The 19042-nt window shown below is 39.4% G+C and overlaps 1 protein-coding gene across 1 annotated transcript; it reads right to left on the bottom strand.

The window, feature by feature from the left end:
- Positions 1 to 26: 26 nt before the first annotated feature.
- On the bottom strand, positions 27 to 19042 carry trpc6a (transient receptor potential cation channel, subfamily C, member 6a). The gene is made up of 14 exons (XM_041802024.1): positions 18727 to 19042; positions 16042 to 16370; positions 14248 to 14380; positions 11766 to 12066; positions 9102 to 9287; positions 7907 to 8071; positions 7579 to 7822; positions 7278 to 7505; positions 4958 to 5222; positions 4083 to 4278; positions 2137 to 2337; positions 1876 to 1932; positions 1635 to 1710; positions 27 to 1545 (listed from the first exon to the last, which is right to left on the bottom strand). Exons 1-14 carry the CDS (start codon positions 18930 to 18932, stop codon positions 1415 to 1417), a joined length of 2718 nt encoding a protein of 905 aa, XP_041657958.1. The 5' UTR covers positions 18933 to 19042; the 3' UTR covers positions 27 to 1414.

Below are 19042 nucleotides of genomic sequence, written 5' to 3'. Positions count from 1 at the left end.
AAACAATCTTACTGCTATATTTAATAATTCTTTCTATTTAAAATAGAGGTTTGAGCAAAAATATGTAAAATTAAACTGTTTGTAATATAAAATCAACAGTCATTAAACCATAAATCTAATCTGAGAATCACATGGCATCAACCAATGTGTTTATTCATGTAGACATGATCAAGGGGAAGTTCAAACTGAGCATCAGAAGGGAAGAAAGGTTATACAAGTAATTTTGAACCTGCCATGGATGGATTGGTCAAACTGCTTGTCCACTGGGATTTTTACTCACAACTGTCTCTAGGGTTCACAGAAAATAGTGCCTTGTTGATGAGAGAGTTCAGAGGAGAAAGACCAGACAGGCTCAGGCTGACAGAGAGGCAAAAATAACTCAACCAGTTGTTACAGATGAGGTATGCAGAAGATCATCTCTGAAAGCACAACATGTTGAACCTTGAGCTGAGGGGCTACAGAAGCAGGAGAGCACAAGGAGGGCCAATCATATCAGCTAAGAAAAGGAAACTGAGATTACAGTTAACAGGAACTCAGCAAAACTGGATTGATCTTGATTTGTGCTGCAAAATTTATGGTATGGTCAGAACTAACATAAGAGCCTGCCAGACCACCAGTAACAATGGCAGGCCTAAAGTCACTGAAATCATCTTTTTTCCCCATTCTGATGCTCATTTTGAACTTATGAAGGATTCATCGTGGGCCTTATGTACCACAACCTGGGGGGGGGAGGTAAAGCTCGACACATTGACGTATTCATGTCGCCTGGAAGTCAAGGTCAAGCTCGATGGCATACATCTTTTTTCGGCCCTTGGGATATCCACATCAAAACCTGGAGCTCATGGCAGCCCTACTACCTGATGAGACAGTACCTTAGGCTGTCCTTACTTGCTACTCCGCCCTAAAGGTCTGAACTTTGTTATAATTTCAGCACATTATTTTCTAATGCTTCAGGTAATATGCAAAGACATACAGAGCACTGTTGTGTCAATCCTTCCAGCCCCACAGTGCCTTCAGGCAGCACTACTTCAGACTGATCTTTTGGTCCTAACATTCCTAAAAGTTCTGCACAGTGCTGTACTTCTATGTATTTTTGTTTGTTAAGGTTTAAGTGATTATGGTGGAATATTTTTGTAGGAGTTGGAGGACAAACTGAGGCCTCTGACTTTTCTTTCAGAGGGAGTTTTTATTGCATTTCATCTTGAATAAATGAGTACTTTACTTGATTGATTCAAAACTGTTCTTTGGATTTGTGTGTTTTATAACAAAAGGAATGACATAAATAGATAATTTCAATACGCATACATTTTCATATTTCTATATCGAGTTTTAGAGGCTACCATAGTATATGTACAACAGACAAACCGAAGTCTTTAAAGTTTTTACAACTCTATGTGCTCATCATCAGGTGGTTCTAATCTGCAGGTGTGCTCATCTCTCCCAGCCTCCTCAACAGTCCGTCCAGTGTCTCCATGTTCTGTGATTTCTCCTCCAGCAGCTCGTACCGTAGGCTTGAAATGTCCTGCTTTATCTCTTTCAACTCTCCTTGAGAAAAACCAGGACAAAAAAACATAAGATTTTAATTTCCAATGTAAAATTAATCATTATAACAAATAAAATTCAGTTCATTTTACCTTCAGTGATCTCATCACTCTCTCTGTCTGCTTGAGCTTTAATAATGTATCGCTTTATCAACCGCTTCATGATTTTCTGCAGAAAGATGAAAAACATAGCAATAGATACTATTAAAGGCCACAGTAGGAAAAATATTGCACATCGCTAAGTAGTTATACAGGGCGAATATATCATATTAAATGCTTTAATAAACTAAATAAGAAAAGTCTTAGTCTGAGATGTAGCCCTACAGACACGTACCTGATATCTGGTTGGGCTGGTAGAAGCAACAAATCCTGAGTTTTTGCTTCCCCCAAGCTGCAAAATCAAGTGGAAATTGATATGATTGATCAGAAATGTGATATTGCTCAGATTAAACTTGTCTTTATGTGTGAGATGAAGCCTGTGGTACACCAATAAAACCACCGGGCGGTGCTCTCGTTCAGCCTTTAAAGCTTTGAATTGAGCAAAAACCTCTGATAGAGCATGGAATGCTGTATTTAAGTCTCTATTGTGTCCTACCTGGTTGAGCTGTGTCTCTGTTTTCTGCTCACTGTGTCCTGATACAAAGGACAGCAGCAGGGATTTGATGGCCATAGCCAGTCCAAGCACAGACTTTGGACTGGGGAAGAGGTTAAAGGGCACAGGGAGCGTCCTTCCCTCCTCAAAGTAAGAAAACCAGAGTTTAGCTCGTGCAAACTTCCACTCAACATCAGCGTCATCCTGAAGAAAAGACCAAATCAAAATGGAGAAAAAGGAGATAAATTTGTAGACTGGAGAGGAATGTCAAACAGCTCAATAGTAGAAGCAGATATGAAGCCACCATCCAACTTAGCAGATAGATGGATTTGATATTTCCAGCTTTAAATCAGATTATATGCTTTATGATGCAGAAGAATATTTACAGTGCATTCAAAAAGTATTCAGACAACCTTCACTTTTTCACTTTTGTTATGTTGCAGCCTGATTCTGCAATCATTTAAATTAATCTTCTCTCTCATTATGCTACACTCAGTACTTCATGATGACAAAGTGAAAACAGGTTAGAAATTTTTTGGCAATTTATTTGAAAAAAGAAAAAAAATTAAAACGTCACTTGACAGAAGTATTGAGACCCTTTACTCAGTACTTAGTTGAAGCAACTTTGACAGCAGTTAGAGCCTCTCGTCTTTTTGATTATGACATGACAAGCTTTGCACACCTGGATTGGGGGATTTTCTACTATGCTTCTTTGCAAATCCTCTCAAGCTTAATCAGGTCGGATAGGGACTGTCAGTAGACAGCCATTTTCAGGTCTCTCCAAAGCTGTCCGATAGGTTCAAGTCGCTAAGTTGTCACTAAGCCACTCGTGTTGTGTTTGTTTTGTGCTTAGGGTCATTGTCATGTTGGAAGATGAAACTTTGGTCCAATCGGAAGTCCTGAGCGCTGCGGAAGAGAGTTTCATTGAAGATACCTCTGTACTGTGCTCCATTCAGTATTCCCTCAACCCTGACTGGTCTCTCAGTACCTACTGCTGAAAACACCCCCAACAACATGATGCTGCCACAACCATGCTTCACTGTCTGGATGGTATTGAGCAGGTGATGAGCAGTGCCTGGTTAGCTTTGGACATAATGTTGAGAATTAAGGCCACAGAGTTTAATATTTGTTTCATCAGAAACTCTTGTGTCTCACAGTCTCTTTGAGACTCAAAGCAGGTTTTCATGTGTTTTGCGCTGAGGAGAGGTATCTGTCTGGCTATTCTGCCATGAAGCCCAGATCTCTGGAGGGCTGCAATGATGGTTGTCCTTCTGGAACTCTGTTCCATCTCCACACAGGATCTCTGGAGCTTAGTCAGTGTGACCATCAGGTTCTTGGTCAGATCTTACTCAGGCCTTTCTCCTCTGATTGCTCAGTTTAGCCAGGTCATCAGCTCTTGGAAAAGTCCAGGCTGTGCCAAATCTTTTGCAACAATCTGGTCTCTGACCTCTGCAGATGGTTCCTTAGACCTCATGGCTTGGTTGTTGCTCTGCATATGCATTGTCAGCTATGAGACCTACTACAGAGAGGTGTGTGTCATTCCAAAATATGTCCAATCAATTTAATTTACCACAGGTGGACTCCAGTGAAGGTGTAGAAACATCTCAGCAAAGGTCCAGACAAATGGGAGCAACCTGAGCTAAATTTCAGGTGCTGCTGCAAAGGGTCTAAATACTTGTGTCACTGTTATATTTCCATTTTTTCTTTGTAATAAATTTGCAAAAAATTCTAGAATTTTATTTTGCCATTATGGGGCACTGAATGTAGATTAAAGAGAGAAAAATGAATTTTAAGGACTGTAGCGTCAGGCTGCAACATAACAAAACTGAAAAAAACTGAAGGGGGGTCTGAGTACCTCCCAAATGCATTGTAATTCTCAATCCTGGTTTGTGTTTCGGAGGCATGTTACTATTATGGTATTCCAGTGTTATTTTTGTTTGATGACCAACCTCAATCTCCTGAAACGAGCTGTTGATCATAGCGATGAGCATGTTGAGCAGCACTATCACCATGGTAACGTTATAAACCCCGTAGAGCACGTAGCCAATGTTCTCAATGAATTTGTGTCCGTTATTGATCACGACAGACTTGACCTCTGACAGTCCAAATATGGCCCAGAAGAGGGTCTTGAAGCTCTCCTCCAGGCTGGATGGGCACATGGACAAGGAGAAGTTATTTTCAGAGTCAAACAAACCATTAATCATCATTACAGAGATTTTAAAGATCCTCTGTGAGAAAAATAACCACGAACATACTGATTATACTACAGTACCAACCATGTTAAAGCACATTTAACATGTCTTGGTCGATTATCAAGCGTTAAGGAAACTATTGATTTCCCTTTTCTTTTCATACAAAAGCAATAAAATTAACTTGCAGTGACTGCAAACGTGCTAGAAATGGGTAACCCATCATTACATTTTCTTGTAAATTAAAGCTGCAGAAAACAAGAACAGGATATCTAAATGTACTCAAGCACAGAGCAGTGTCGCTAATGTGAAAACAGACCAGTGAAGGAGAGGGGAACAAGTATGCTCTCTTTTTCTGAGACCTAACATGTGTCAGTGGTTTCAGATATTAAAATACATACAAAAAAGTCAATCTTTATGCTGTCAGTGTGGTTTGCTTTTGTAGGTCATAAATAACCATCAGTATTATTTTTCAGTCTGTTTCATAACCAGGTAAAAATCCTCTTGAGTATTTCAGTCATTGCAAGAAGATTTGTAGGACTGATAAATTCAGATTTACCAATAAATCAATTCACAGCAGCTTGAAGAATAAAGTACGTGTGAACAGATGTAGGTGTAAATGGTAAATGTCTCACGTGGTGAAGGCGTCGTTCTGCTTTGCTCCCAGGTAATAAGAGTACAGGTTGAACATGCCGATCATGAAGGCCAGAAACACCAGGATGAAAATAACCATAAACTTAAAGATGTCTTTGACTGTCCTTCCTAAAGAGATCTGCAGAGGGCCGAAGCTCTCATTGGCTGGGAGGATGTAAGCGATACGGGAAAAGCTGAGCACCACGGCAACAGCGTACAAGCCCTCCGACACCAGCTGAGGATCTGACGGTAACCAGTGGATACGAGCTACAGAAAGAAACAGAGGCAGAATCGGTCAGAAAACTTCAGACACTGTACAGGAAAATATTTTGTATTAGTCATTTCCAAGAAGACAAACAAAAAAAATCCACTAGAACTCAACTTGTTTTGGTTATAGGAACAGGAAAAGAAGACATAACTATGCCATCTTTTTCTCTAATCTTTGATTTCACTCCTCCTGGCCTTAAATGTTTCCCAAATGTTATATTTTACTGGTTATAAGTAGCCTTTATTAACCCTTTTAAAGATGTACAAGTCTAAAATCAGTCTAATAGATCCTGATGGGAAATAATATATGGTGATGCCTATAATCTTCCTCACACTGGCCCTGGGATTCACTATGTAGTTTGTAGTAGTATGTATTTAACTGAAATCCAGAAAAAGAAAAAAGACCATACAATTTCACATATACATTTTTTGTATCACATTTGATACATTAGGAATTGTTTAAAACTGATAATCCACTGGAGGGCATTTTTAACAATTATATGATTGTATTCAAATTTTTTTCAGGAAATTGTTAACCATTTTGATTAGATAGAGGTACCAAAAAAGTGTGTATCAAATATGATACAATTGGCTTTAAAGGGTTAAGTAAAGAAAAATCATTAATCAGAAAGAAGACAAATACTTTTTCACGGCACTGTAAGTAGTCAATATAAATGCTACCTGTAAGGCTCAATGTGCACAAAAATCCCTAAACAGACATGCAACAATAATTTTATCTACTTTGTTCCCCCATGATAACAGCTGATTTCCAGTTGTTTTGTCTTAAGATCTCGACGACTTCTTTTTATTTTGGGATAGCAGAGCTGGTTTTCCAATTTTTACAAATTAATCTATCTCATTATTTTCTTGGCAATAACAGGGTGGTGTTCTCATGACAATGATATCATTTTTGGCAATCTAGAAAACAAAGCAATAGGCCCACGCTATGATGAGTCAAACTATGACTTACCATGCCGCCATTGTCCGCACTAATGAGGTCAGTTAACCGCATAAGAGTTAAAAATCAAGATAAACAGTTGATGGCAGAGATTAGTGGTCCATCAAAAAAAATGAATGAGATACAGCAACATTATGGTCACAGCTACCATCCTCTTTCTTTGAGCAGCAATAAGAATGTCAAGTCTCTTAAGGAGCTCAGTGGAAATTCAAGCAGGAAGACTGTTTCTACTCATTTATTTGTCACCACTTGTTCATATCTCCCCTTTCTTCCATTCTTTCTCTCTTCCTGCTCTGGTGATCAGCTGATGATGGGCTTTCACTCTCTTAAGTATTAAGCTAATCAGAATCTGCCACAATCTTGTCTGACCAATCATCATGCAGCTGTCATCATTTAAATCTGTATTCCTCTCTTTCACAGTCAGCCTGTTGTTTTAGTGTAAATGCTGCAACCCTCCTCCACCCTAGCCACCTCTATTCAGTTCATCAGCATCTAGTCCAGATCCTCCCAGGTCTACTCATCTCATCCTGAATTCGTCAGTCTACTCCTCCAAGCCAGCCTCCCAGTGCAGCTGCTCAGAAGTCTACTCCTCATCTGATCCTGCATCCCTCATCAACACCACCACCAGTGTCCAGACTCCATAGGTGGGTATTCTATTCTTGCCCTTTGCCTCACTACCCCGTCAAGTACATGAAGGCATCATGATGCAGTCTAATCACCAGGTATTACACATTTCTCTTTCATTAACATGTGTAAAATAAATTACTGTCAAAGTGTATCAAGTCTCTCCTGATTAAAATCCTGTTAAAGTTTTTTTTTTTTTTTTTACTTTAGACATTTCAGTATCTTTAAGGGGAAAAGGAGTGAATAAAATGTCTGGATGGATGTCTGTTTAGGCGTTTCATACACATGATGTGTTTTATCCTGAAAGTCTCAGACAGACTCCCGATGTTTGGCAACTAGTCTGTCTGTCCACAGCCAACAAACGTCATCTCAGCTGCAGAGCAGCGCCTTACACACTGCGACTGTTTATACACAGTAATTATTTCTTAAACACTTCTTATTTAGAGTGTAGCCGTGTGTGAATCTGTACTCACCCAGTGTGAAGTAGTGTATCTCTGGAGGCAGCGTGACATTAATCAGCGTTGTGTAGTGAGTGCGCACGTAGGTCTGAGCTAAGTGGGCGCGTCTCAGAGTGGAGAACCGGCAGCTGAAGGAGGTGAGGAAGATCACCAGCATCCCAAAGTCCAGGAAGTTCCACGGCTCGAGCAGATACTCGCCCGGCCCTTGACTCCAGATCTCCTTCACTTCGGCCCAGATCATTCCTGTAACAGGACGGAGGAGATGATGTCCCACACAGGATGACTTGAATCTAAAGCAAAGATTATCAATGCTCACCCATGACCCATGAAATGATGAGGATCTCCATCCATGTGAAGGGTGTGGTGGTCATGCGGTAGAGCAGCAGGGGGTCAGAGTTGTGCTGGGGTCCTCCTGGGAGCTCATGGTGGGTCATGTTTGCTAACAGGGTGGTGCCTGCAAAACGGTCTGCGGCGTTCAGGATGAGAAGACCCAGAAAAATGGTGAAGGACGAGGCGTGGGCAACAAACTTCATGAATGGGCTTCGCATCACCTTCCCAAACTGAAAGAAAAGGATCAGAGAATATTCTATGCAGAGAGCTTCATGTCTGCTGAGAAAGTTGTGTGAGCGATAAGTGTTACCTACTTTGCTGCATGGAGCGATCCAGTAAGCCAGAGACAGTCCAGGCAGTCCTATTGCCACAGCCAGCACCACCAGGAGCTTGACAGCTGTGGTTTGTTGTCTCAGGCCAGGCAGGTTCTCATACCAGATGCTCAGAAGCTGCTGCTGGCAGTTTGGATGAGCCACAAACTGAGGAGTGTCAGCATCATAGAGAAAGGTGATGAAAAGATGAGACAGGACAGACCTTGTCTCAGACCTTATTTGACATCCTAGTGTTCAGGTATGAAAACATTTAGTAGACATTTTGCTGTAAAAGTTCTCAAACATCCTCTAATGCAGAGGTTCCCAAACTTTTCAGCCCACAATCTCCAACATAACAGCGCCTGAAGCTGGGAACCCCTGGTTGTCCCTGGAGGTGCTTCAAGCAACAACAGAGAATAATTCAACAGCCTACAGAAAGACTATTACTTTATATGCTTATCGTAACAAAGCCTAAAAGAAGAAAAAAAATAGGCTGAATCTCAAACTCCTCCCTAAACCCTGATCCCTTATTGACTTAACTGACTGCACCTGGAAAGTGCAAGAGGCTGTAAGGGCTTGAAGTGGTAGAAACATGAATGGGACAGTGCTTTGTTTTTTGTTGACAGTCGACATCTTGCAGAGCTTAAAACAAAGACAAAAACAAGCGTGCCTCACCTGTAGACCTACTTTCTCAGTGGATGAAGGCTGTTTTATATAATATACTTACAGGACCCCCCCCCTTTTTGGCAATGTCCACCTCTTTTTGCACCTTCCATGTTTTTTGTTTACAATTTCGCTCTTTTCACTTCACTTTTGTAGCATTTACCAGCAGGCATCCCCCAAGAATCCCTGTCATATGTCACAATGCAATGAACTATGGGTAATTCCCTCCCGCTAAGTCTGCAGAGATGCCCACTCACAGAAAGGGTGCATAAAGAGCTCAAAAAGTCAGTGAGAGATCCCTCATGCACTTTATGATTTGACAGTGGGGCAGCCCTAAGCCCACACGGGCTTAGTGGGATCACGCTTCAAAGTCAGTGAGTGAGTGAGTGTGGACATTTGTATTAGCCCTAGCCCTACTGTGCATGTAGCAAACGCACAGTAATTCTTACCAGTTTAACTAAAAATGCATTCTCTAGGCTGAAAACCTCATCACATACACAACCGATTTCATGATGTAGTAAGTAGATGTACAAACCTTTTTCAGTTCATACTTGATGGCTAATTTAAGCCGTGCTAAAGATGGGCGACCTGGTATATCATAGCAGTCTTCAGAATCAGTTTCTCCACTCAGAATGGCATCCACCTCCTCGGTGCTGCGACACAGATCAAGTAGACCTACCACATAGTCTTTACACTGGCTGGAAAGACAGCAGTAATCGTGCTACAAACACAGAGAGGACATTTTTTAAACAGTGAGTAAAGCCTTTGAGATGAGCTGCAGGAGAAATATTCTGCTGGAGAAGTTTATATTTGACAAAATGCAATCTGGGAGAGACGCAGAATTCTTCAGTGATACTGTTACAAATGCAGTTTTCATTATTTCTATAAACAAAAGCAAACCAGAAGTAAACATTTATATCATTTATCTCTAGGTTTTAAGGGATTCTGAGAAGCAAAAGCACAGTGGCTGGATGATCCAGTTTCATACGTGCCCAGTTGGCACCTAATGTTTTCTACACATCAAGTTTACAAGTTTTAATGATAAAAACTACATCAATCTTGCCCACTCACTCACAATAAATTTTCCTAAAAATTTCCTTCACACATTAGCCCAGCCAGGGTCAAAATTATAAGTCCCACTGTTGTACAATGATGTGATTTAACTTTGCAATGCTCAAAGCTTGTAAAATCAAGTTAAAACTGAGGGTTATCTTCCAATTAATACACGGTGTAAAAATGTCTGTAAAAGTTTCAGCTTCCACTGGAGAAAGCATCATGGCAATAACAAAAGAGTTTCCAAGAGTCTACACCTGGAGTGAGAAGTATCATCAAGGAATTCAAAGAGAGCCACACAGTACAAAACAAGCCTGGCAGAGGTAGGAAGATAAAGATTTCAAAGACTCTGGAAATCAACTGTCAAGACACTAGCGAATGACTTAGCCAAGTCAGGAATTGTAGTCTCAAAGAAGACCATCACTAAAGCCCTGCCCAGGAGTGGACTGAGAGGTTGCAGACCAAGAAAAATTCCACTTCAGCAGAAGAGACACCTTTAAGCCAGACTGAAGAATGCTAAGGGCAACCTGGAGAAAGATCATGCATGCTGGAAGCATGTCTTTGGGTCAAACAAGACCAAACTAAAGCTTGTTGGCCGTAGAGATGTTGGTGATGTTTGGAGAAAGAGGAAGAGGCATATAACCCAAAGATCACTGTCCTCACAGTGAAACATGGTGGTGGGAGTATTATGCTGTGAGGATGCTTTGGTGTGTCTGGACTGGGAATCTTGTCAAGGTGGATGGAATCATGAAGAAAGAAGGATAGGTGAAGATTTTGTAGGAAAACCTCAAGCAGTCAGCAGCCAAACTGGGTCCAGGTCGTTGCTTTGTCTTATAACACGACAATACACACGTCTCCTGGGGAAGAACGACATCCAGAAGACCAAAGTGAACGTTACTGAGTGGCCTGCACAAAGCCCTGACTTGAGTCTCATTAAAAATCTGGGGGGTGAACTGACCAAGGCCATGCCAGAAGACCATCAAATCTGGAGGAGCTTGAGAGGTTCACCAAAGAAGAATGGGCTGGGATTCCTCAGGAGACGTGTCCGAGACTTCATGAAAACTACAACAAACGACTGCAGGCTGTTATCAACCAAAAAGGAGATACAACTGACTATTAGCATCAGGGGGGCTAATAATGTTGACTCTTGTAGTTTTTGGTTTTGTGAAATAATTTTGTTTCTGTGTGCAGGGTAAAATAATGTAAGCATCCTGAATAAAGCTAGGATTTTTGGAAAAAGCTATGTTAAATATGAATTGCTCTGCTCAACAGTACTTAGGAAATCCTTGGAAAAATGACATTTTTTATAGGGGGCTAATAATTTTGTCTTCATCTGTACTTCCAGAGGCCATCCTGTGTTTACTGTTAGTCCTTCTATTTAGTAACATAATTGATAAAGCCAAAGAAACAGACTAGAACTGTTCTTTTAGAGCAGTTTGTATGGTAAGAGTGTGTGCATGTAGGTGGTTAGGAGCTTCAAGTTCATTTTTGGGTATTCTTGCCTTCTTTGAATTGTTTTGGTGTTTCTTGAAATGTTTTGCACCCTGTGAAATGACTTCATGAAAAATCGTCTCTTGTGGACTAAAATGTCCTGAGTGGTACCACAGGGCTAAACTGACAGGGATATTCAGTAGTACTGGCAGCTGGTCAGTGAAAGTTTACTGCAAAAAACATGACAAAGCCCTATTTCACCCTATTTCATGGAGACAATAATGTTACTCTGTATCAGGGAAACTGGGTAACAGGATTTAATTGGTAAGTGAAGCATTTGAAATATTGCACTGATTCTATAAACAGTGACTATAATAAACTGTCTTACTGTAAGCCCATAATAATTAGACTTGTTTAATATGTTCTAAATCTTTAGTGGCAACAGTTTCTCAAACATCCAGCACCCTATCCGTCTCTACTTCCTCTTTAAAGTCTAATAAAATGTTCTTGTGTTTACAGGCAGCTTTTACTGCTAGCTGGTTGGCAGCAGCATGGCCAATATCCTTCATGTGTATTTGATAATAGGCTGGTTTACAGGGTGAGTGTACAGAAGCACTGACTGGAGCTGAGCTGAGATAACAGCAGGAAGACGCAACTTGTTCAGCTATCAAGTCAGGTTTTCATGGTGATTTAATATCTTTTCAAACACATCTACCTTGAATTCTTTCTCAATATTAGCCAGCATAGCCAGTTCGTTGCTGAGCTCCAGAGCAGCCAGAACTGGGTCCTCATGGGACAGAGAAAGGTAAGCAGGACTGGCGAGTCCTCTGTAGGCATTGATCCTGGATCGTGAGTGGCTGAAGGAGTCAAACTGCTGCTGGTAGTTACAGGAGTCACAGCCGCAGAAGTAATCATGAGGGGGATCAATGCGAGCACCTTTGCTCAGCAGAGTGTGGACGATCTCATACTCCTGGCAGTGAGCGGCGAGGATTACTGGAGTCACATCATGAGAAAACCTGTTTAGATAAACACAAACACACAAGACTAAACAATTTACACAGAAACAAAATATGAAAACAGTTTACATATTTTTAACAAACTGGTCCATTAAAGTCCTAGTAAATGTTAACATCTTAAAACAAGTTCAAAACTCTTTGTTTTTGTTTGATTTAACCCTCTCTTTTCCCAAAGTGAACCAAACTGTACAATAGCACCAACAAATTAAGCTAAGCGGATTGGCATCTTCATGCTTTACTTTAACTAGCTCATTGACTAGCTCTAGTCATGTCTGACAAGTGTACCCCCATGTCACTACCACAGCTTCTTACCAAACTTCATACTCATGCAGTGTCTATAAAAAAGTATTCACTTTTTAGTATTCACAAATCACTCAAGCTCTTTCAGGCTGCACAGAGATCCCTTTTCAAGTCCAGCCACAAATTCTTGAGGTCTGGGTTTGACTCAGCCACTCCTGATCATTCACCTTGTTGTCTTTAAATAATTTCTATGTAGCTTTCACTCTATGCTTCTGGTCACTGTCTTGCTGGAAAATAAATCTTCTCCAAAGCCGTAGTTCTCTTGTAGATGGACTAAGATTGCCCTCCAGGATTTTCCTGTATTTTGCCGCATTCACTTTACCCTCTATCTTTATAAGCCTTCCAGGACCGGCTGCCTTAAAGCATCCCCACAGCATGATGCTGCCACCAATGTGCTCCATGGTGCGGATGTGCATAGCGTCTTGTCTGATGAACAAAATGCACCATTTTGGTGTCATCAGACTAAAGTACTCTGGAGTCTCCCACAGGCCTTTTGGAAAACTCTAGTCCAAAGCGGCTTTTCTTTGCCACTCTCCAATAAAGCTTTGACAGTTGTTGTGTACAGAGTCTCTCCCAACGCAGCTGCTGAAGCTTACAACTCCTTGAGAGTAGTCATAGGTGTGTTGGTGGTCTCTCTCACCAGTCTCCTTGCACGGTTTGTGAGGATGGCCTGATCTAGGCAGATTTACACATGTGCCATATTCTTTCAATTTCTTGAAGATGAAGCTAACTGAAATCCAGGGGATGTTCAGTGCCTTGGAATTTTTTTGTATCCATCTCCCGACTCATACTTTTCAAAAACCTTTTCCCTGAGTTGCCTGGAGTGTTCCTCTGTCTCCATGGTGTAATGGTACCCAGGAATACTGAGTAATAATAATAATAATTTTATTAATATAGCACCTTTCAAAACACTGTTACAAAGTGCTTTACATCATAAAATCAAATAAAACGCACACCAATTAACAAACAACACTGATTAACCAGTGACCCGGTGTCTTTACACTACAATCACTTGATACATATTCACTTCACTTAGGTGATCCTCATTTCACTAAATGTGAGACTTTTAGCACCGACTGGCAGGACCTCTGTTGAAATAGGTCAGTCACTTTAAGGGGGGGTGAATATTTATGCAGTCACTTACATAATATTACATCATTTTGTTTAAATAACATTACTTGTTGAAATCTGTTTTCACTTTGACATTAAAGAGTTTTTTGCAATGTTTTTTGTCAAAAATAGCCAAATTATACTGACCATGACAGATTTCTGAAATCACCTAAAGGGTAACACTTTATATGGGCATTGTATTCTCACATCAGAATACAGTACTACCTGATTGAAATTTCTTTTCATGTGACTTAATCCTGAAGCTTAGAGACAAGTCAGAGATCAGGTTAAGCAGCAACTTTTCAGTTTATGGCTTTAAAAAGGGATTCAAAATCCATACACAAGCCAAACAGCTGTGTATACTCTGTGTGATGCAAGATATGTGCTTTAGAACTGCCTCCACATAGCCCACTGTGGTTTTTGTAAGATTTTTTGGGGGCTACTGCTTTTATTTAAACGGGACAGTATATAGAGTAGAAAATGAGGGAGAGAAAGTGTAGAATGGCATGCCTGTGGGGTTGCAGGTCAGACTTGAACCCAGGCCACCCACTTAGAGAACAACCGCCTCTGTATATGGGAGACAACCTATCCGTGTCCATGTACTTTGTCTTAAGGTAGGTTCTTTAATTGAAGTTGGTCTTTGACTTTTTTATGTAAAGACATAACAGGTCATGATGCAATCAACAACATTCAGGAGGCTCTTCTGTGAGTGGCTTTATAAATCTTCGTGCTACAGTTTGGTTTGCAGCCTTTCATTGATCCCTGCCTCACCTTGTTCCATCTTCATCATAAGCGTAGAAGTCATCCAACATGTCTGCTTGAGCAGGACTTGCTGTCAGACGATGGGCATCTCTAAATGCAGGGTGACTCAGCAATGCCTCTGTGATACGAACATAACCTTTACCTGTAATGCACACAGATAGACACACATAAAGCTGACATTTTTGTTGGTTTTTTTTGACATGCAATTCTATTTTTAAGTTCCCCATCTTATTTTTTTTCAATAAACATAAGAAATAAAGCACTCTATATTATAACCTACATATCTTTATTTATCTACTTCTATCACAGTGGTAAATTAACTGATTTGTGTAACTTATAGTATTGTAGCAATCATATTGAAAACTAGTGCTGGACAATTTTGAAAAAATATCTAACTGCGATTTTCTTGACTCATATTGCAGATGCAATTTGAATTGTTTTATTGAAGAGAACATCTCTGCTGCAGTTGTATAAAGCTGGTATTTTGACACAACTTTAAGGTCTAAGAAATACTGCAATTCCTGCAAACTTTCAGTGGGGCATATTCTGATTTAATCTAAATTTCAATTAAGTGCCCAGCCTTAGTAGTGACTGAGGAGTTGTAGAGTAAAATATAAACTTTCTTTTTGGCAATAACAACATGAGAATACAGATCTGGAAACAGGTAGTTCAGACCAAATCACAACTCTATAATAAAGTAAAATACAACAGCTGTTTTGGGATGTTATGTGGTCACTAAGTGCCATTGTTTAGTCATCAATGGAGGAAAAAGTACAAAAGTATTGTACCCAAAAATTAAAAGTACAGTGACTAAAGTTCCAACTTAAGTTAATGAAAAAGTACTGATTTCAAAACAACTCAAAAAAAAAGTACAAGTACCCAAAAAATTACTAAATAGCCGTAATATGAGTAAATGTTGTTAGTTATTTTCACCTCTGCATTGCTGATTAGTATGCTGTTTTAACCATGAATGTTTCTTGGCACCTTAAATTTCTTATTTACATAGGCTATCTTTGTAGCTCTTGCTATCTTGTATGACAGTCTCTTCTAAGAGGACCCCTTATAAATTAAACAAAATTTACTTTAGCTAAACTAGCCACATAAAATTAAATGAAGGGGTTAGCCAACCTAATAGACTATTTCTAAGTCTAATAGAGAAGATTAACTGATGAACATTTTTCAGTTTAGCTAGCTTATTCCATTGTTCTATTTTTCAGTTGCTCCGCTTCCTTAGCATGTTACGCTAGCTGTAGCTACATGGTACATTAGCTTCTATCTCTTTTAAAAAGACATAGAAGGTCATTTCATTTTTATAGGGGTAAAACTAGATAGAACTAATCCTATAAAGTAAACAATAACTTATGTGTGTGCTATAGCTAATAGTCACATACAAATGAATGAGAGGTTTAGCTAGCATAATCGGCTATTTTAAGTGTAATAATGAGCTTGTTGACTAATCATCTGACATTTCTTAGCACAGCAAAATTAGCATGTTTACTGGGGGGTTCATTGCCATGAAATACACTTTAATTTCTGATAACTGCATAATCTAAATAACTAACTTCTTTAAAAAATTAAACTTGGCAAAAGTCTAATTTTAAACACATATCCCATGGGTCTTTGTTATGGTTGTATAAAAGCAATATCACACTCAACGTCAAGGTGTTGGACTGGATATCAGCACAGCTGCGGCCTCGTGCCTACAACAGTTTGAAAGTTAAACTCGTCAGATTTGTCTGCGTGAGATCTGCACTCACTTTTTGACCTTTGCTCACAAACATTCATAAAATGTACACATCTTACTGATAGCTAACAGGAGGGCGTCACCCACTCTGGCCAAATCCGGCCTCCCAAGCAGCAGCTCCGTCACCTCCAGATGTTCGTTAGCCACAGCCAGCTGCAATGCATTCTGGCCCATGTAGTCCACCGCGTTGACATTTAAGTTGGGCACGTGGAGCAGCATGCGCCGCACCTCTGGTATGTTTCCGTATTCTGCAGCCTCCAGGAAACGTTGCTCCACCTCTGACAGGCTGATGGAGGGAGCAGAGAACATGTAGGCAGGACCACGGAGGGCCTGGCGTCGTTTAACAGCGCTGAGAGGAGCCAAGAGCTGTCTCTCTGAGCTGCTGTGTCTGCCAAAGAGCCAGGGGACATAAACACATGGTAAATTATGTTCATATCATTATTATATACACACGAAGATTTTTGGAAAGCACACTCTGGTGTTTGCAGTTAACAATTCTGCCACTTGACAGGCTTTCATAATGACTAATGATTTAATAATTAATTGCACTGATGAGTTGAATATACTACAGCTTTTACCGCTCATAAAGCTACTGTTAGGAGTTTGGATATGTAGGACCTTATAAGAATAATAACTAAAAAATGTATGTAAAGAACAAGAGGTTTAAAAAAGAAAGATGTCCTCATATGAGGACAGTGGATCTATTTTATAATTTAACACGGTTAGGGAAACATGTAACACAATACAGGCAATTCTCCCAAACTGGTGGAAAACAGGGTTTAAAATATTCTGAAAGACAAAAATCATTTATTCCCTGTCTTCCAAATTTCCCACTGAAACAACGGATTAATAAGTTTTCTATATTTACCTAAACAACATCAAAAGATCATCATTAATGGTTAAATGTTTGATCATTTTTGAGAAATGCTGCCATGTTATGGAAGTGGTAGCACTCATTCGGTAGTGACGGAAATGGGTCAATAAAAAAATAAATGCAACAGAAAATCAGACAGTTTTATTCTCATGAAATGAAATGTAGAGGTTCAGGTTTGGGACAAGCACCTCACAATACAAAGTTCCACATTAATGGGTGATCATATTAATAAAGCTTAGAATTATCTGATATTTTGTGTTTCTTGAGATTATGGTTAAATATTCCTGAATATGCAAGATTAATCCAATATTACACTTTCCTTTTGACTACTGCTTGCACCATTTTGGTAAAATGGCCCAAATAAAAAGGCTATGTCTCAAAATAGATATTAAATAATACATGCATGGAATAATACAATACATGTTATTGCATACAAGAAAACTGATGACAGGATATAAGACTGGAAAATGTCTATGAAACACAGAACAATGTAATGACATTTTTTAACTACAAATAAACTTTCAATGAATGTCGCTTAAGCTGTGCTTTCAGACTAAGTATGAATAATTATTCACAGTAAAATACATGAAGTTTTTGTTTAAGAAATAGTTCTTTAAAATTTAGAATCAAAACAAAAAATGCACTTTTGACCTCCATCAAATCCACTTTAAATTTTATATAAAAGGCCAGTAGTTTCAAACCTTTTTTCCCTACTGGTCTCTAAGAAAAATTAAGCACCCAGGACCCACTTGGAAAAATGAAACATTAGTTTAAATTATTTTCATTGACAAAATCCCAACATTTTACACTTGTTCTTTCCAAAGGATCTACTCTTAGAAAACGAGAAGAGGATCTGTTAATTTTTGAGGGGAAAAAAATTCAATGCTCAAATTTAAAAAGTTGTAAATTTACTAGAAAAAGTTACATTTTTTTACTTTAAAAGTCTGAAATTTATGCCGCTTTTTCCTGAGATAATTAAGTCAAAAACAGCCAATTTGTTTGAAGAATATCAGACCAGATTAACTTGTTTTCCTTGCACAAGTTGCCTGATCAAATGATAATTCTGACTGGGACTGATCCCTTAGGAACTACTTGTGATTTTAGCCCAGATTCATCACATTATCATCATCATCGGGGCTTATAAGAGACATTTCTGTACACTGAGGTTAACTAAGTACTGTTTTACAGTTTGGTTTCTCATATATTTTACAACTTTAAATGTGTTAAATTTATGGCTTTACAAACTTAAAATTTCTAAGTTTATAATGTTAAAATTTACAACTTTTTAAATGGAAATATTTCAAATTTCTCATAGATTTATGACTCTTTAAACTGAAGTTCTGAGTTAAGTTTCTTGTAAGTAAATAGCTTTATAATCTAAAAAAAAAACAACAACAAAAGAATCACGTTTTTCTCAAAAATTAACAGATCATCTCCATGAGAGAACATAATAATGTAGTGTCATACATTATGTTTCTTATCATGACTGTAAAAAAATATATGCACATCTTATAATGACAATGTTAAGCAGTCAGGGCCCTGAGATCTTTGGTGCCCCACTTAGAGGTGGCTGGACCCCAGGTGGGAGCCAGTGTCCTAAGGTAAAGGTACTCTCAAATTAACATATTATCATCTACTTAGGATGTTGCAATATGAAATGTTTGGAACTTTCTGATTACATATTTGTTTCACAACATTAATTAACTATAAAATATCAAAAGTACTAAAACGTTTCTAGATCTTTGACTTACATAATGATAAAAGTACTGCTTTAAAAGAGTTACCAGTAAGCCTGCAATTGTTTTTATCATCAGAAACCTCTAGAGGATGATCTCAAAACCACACAGGGGGATGTGACGGAGAGACTTACCCAAGGCATCGTCCAGAGAAACAGCTTTCCTCTCCAAAGTCATCGTACATCAGCAGGTTGTCGCGACTCCGAGCTCTGGGGCTGTCATGGTGACCCACAGGTCGGCAGTTGTGATGAACGGCTGGCGCTCTGTGGTTCATCCCAGAGGTGATCAGCAAGCTAGGGTTAGCTCCCGCTTCATAGGAGTTATCAAGTGTGCGTGACATGACTCGGTCTCCCTCTTTTTGTCCCTCCACCCTCCTCTCCTCCGGTCCTTCAGTGTCCTTGAGAAAGAATGCATCCTTCTGGGTCCCACTACACTTTTATTTACACGACT

The sequence above is a fragment of the Cheilinus undulatus genome, linkage group 12, assembly GCF_018320785.1.
Source record: "Cheilinus undulatus linkage group 12, ASM1832078v1, whole genome shotgun sequence".
Lineage (NCBI taxonomy): Eukaryota > Metazoa > Chordata > Actinopteri > Labriformes > Labridae > Cheilinus > Cheilinus undulatus.
Note: the sequence above shows the minus strand (reverse complement) of the source record. Positions and strands in the feature narration are given on the sequence as shown.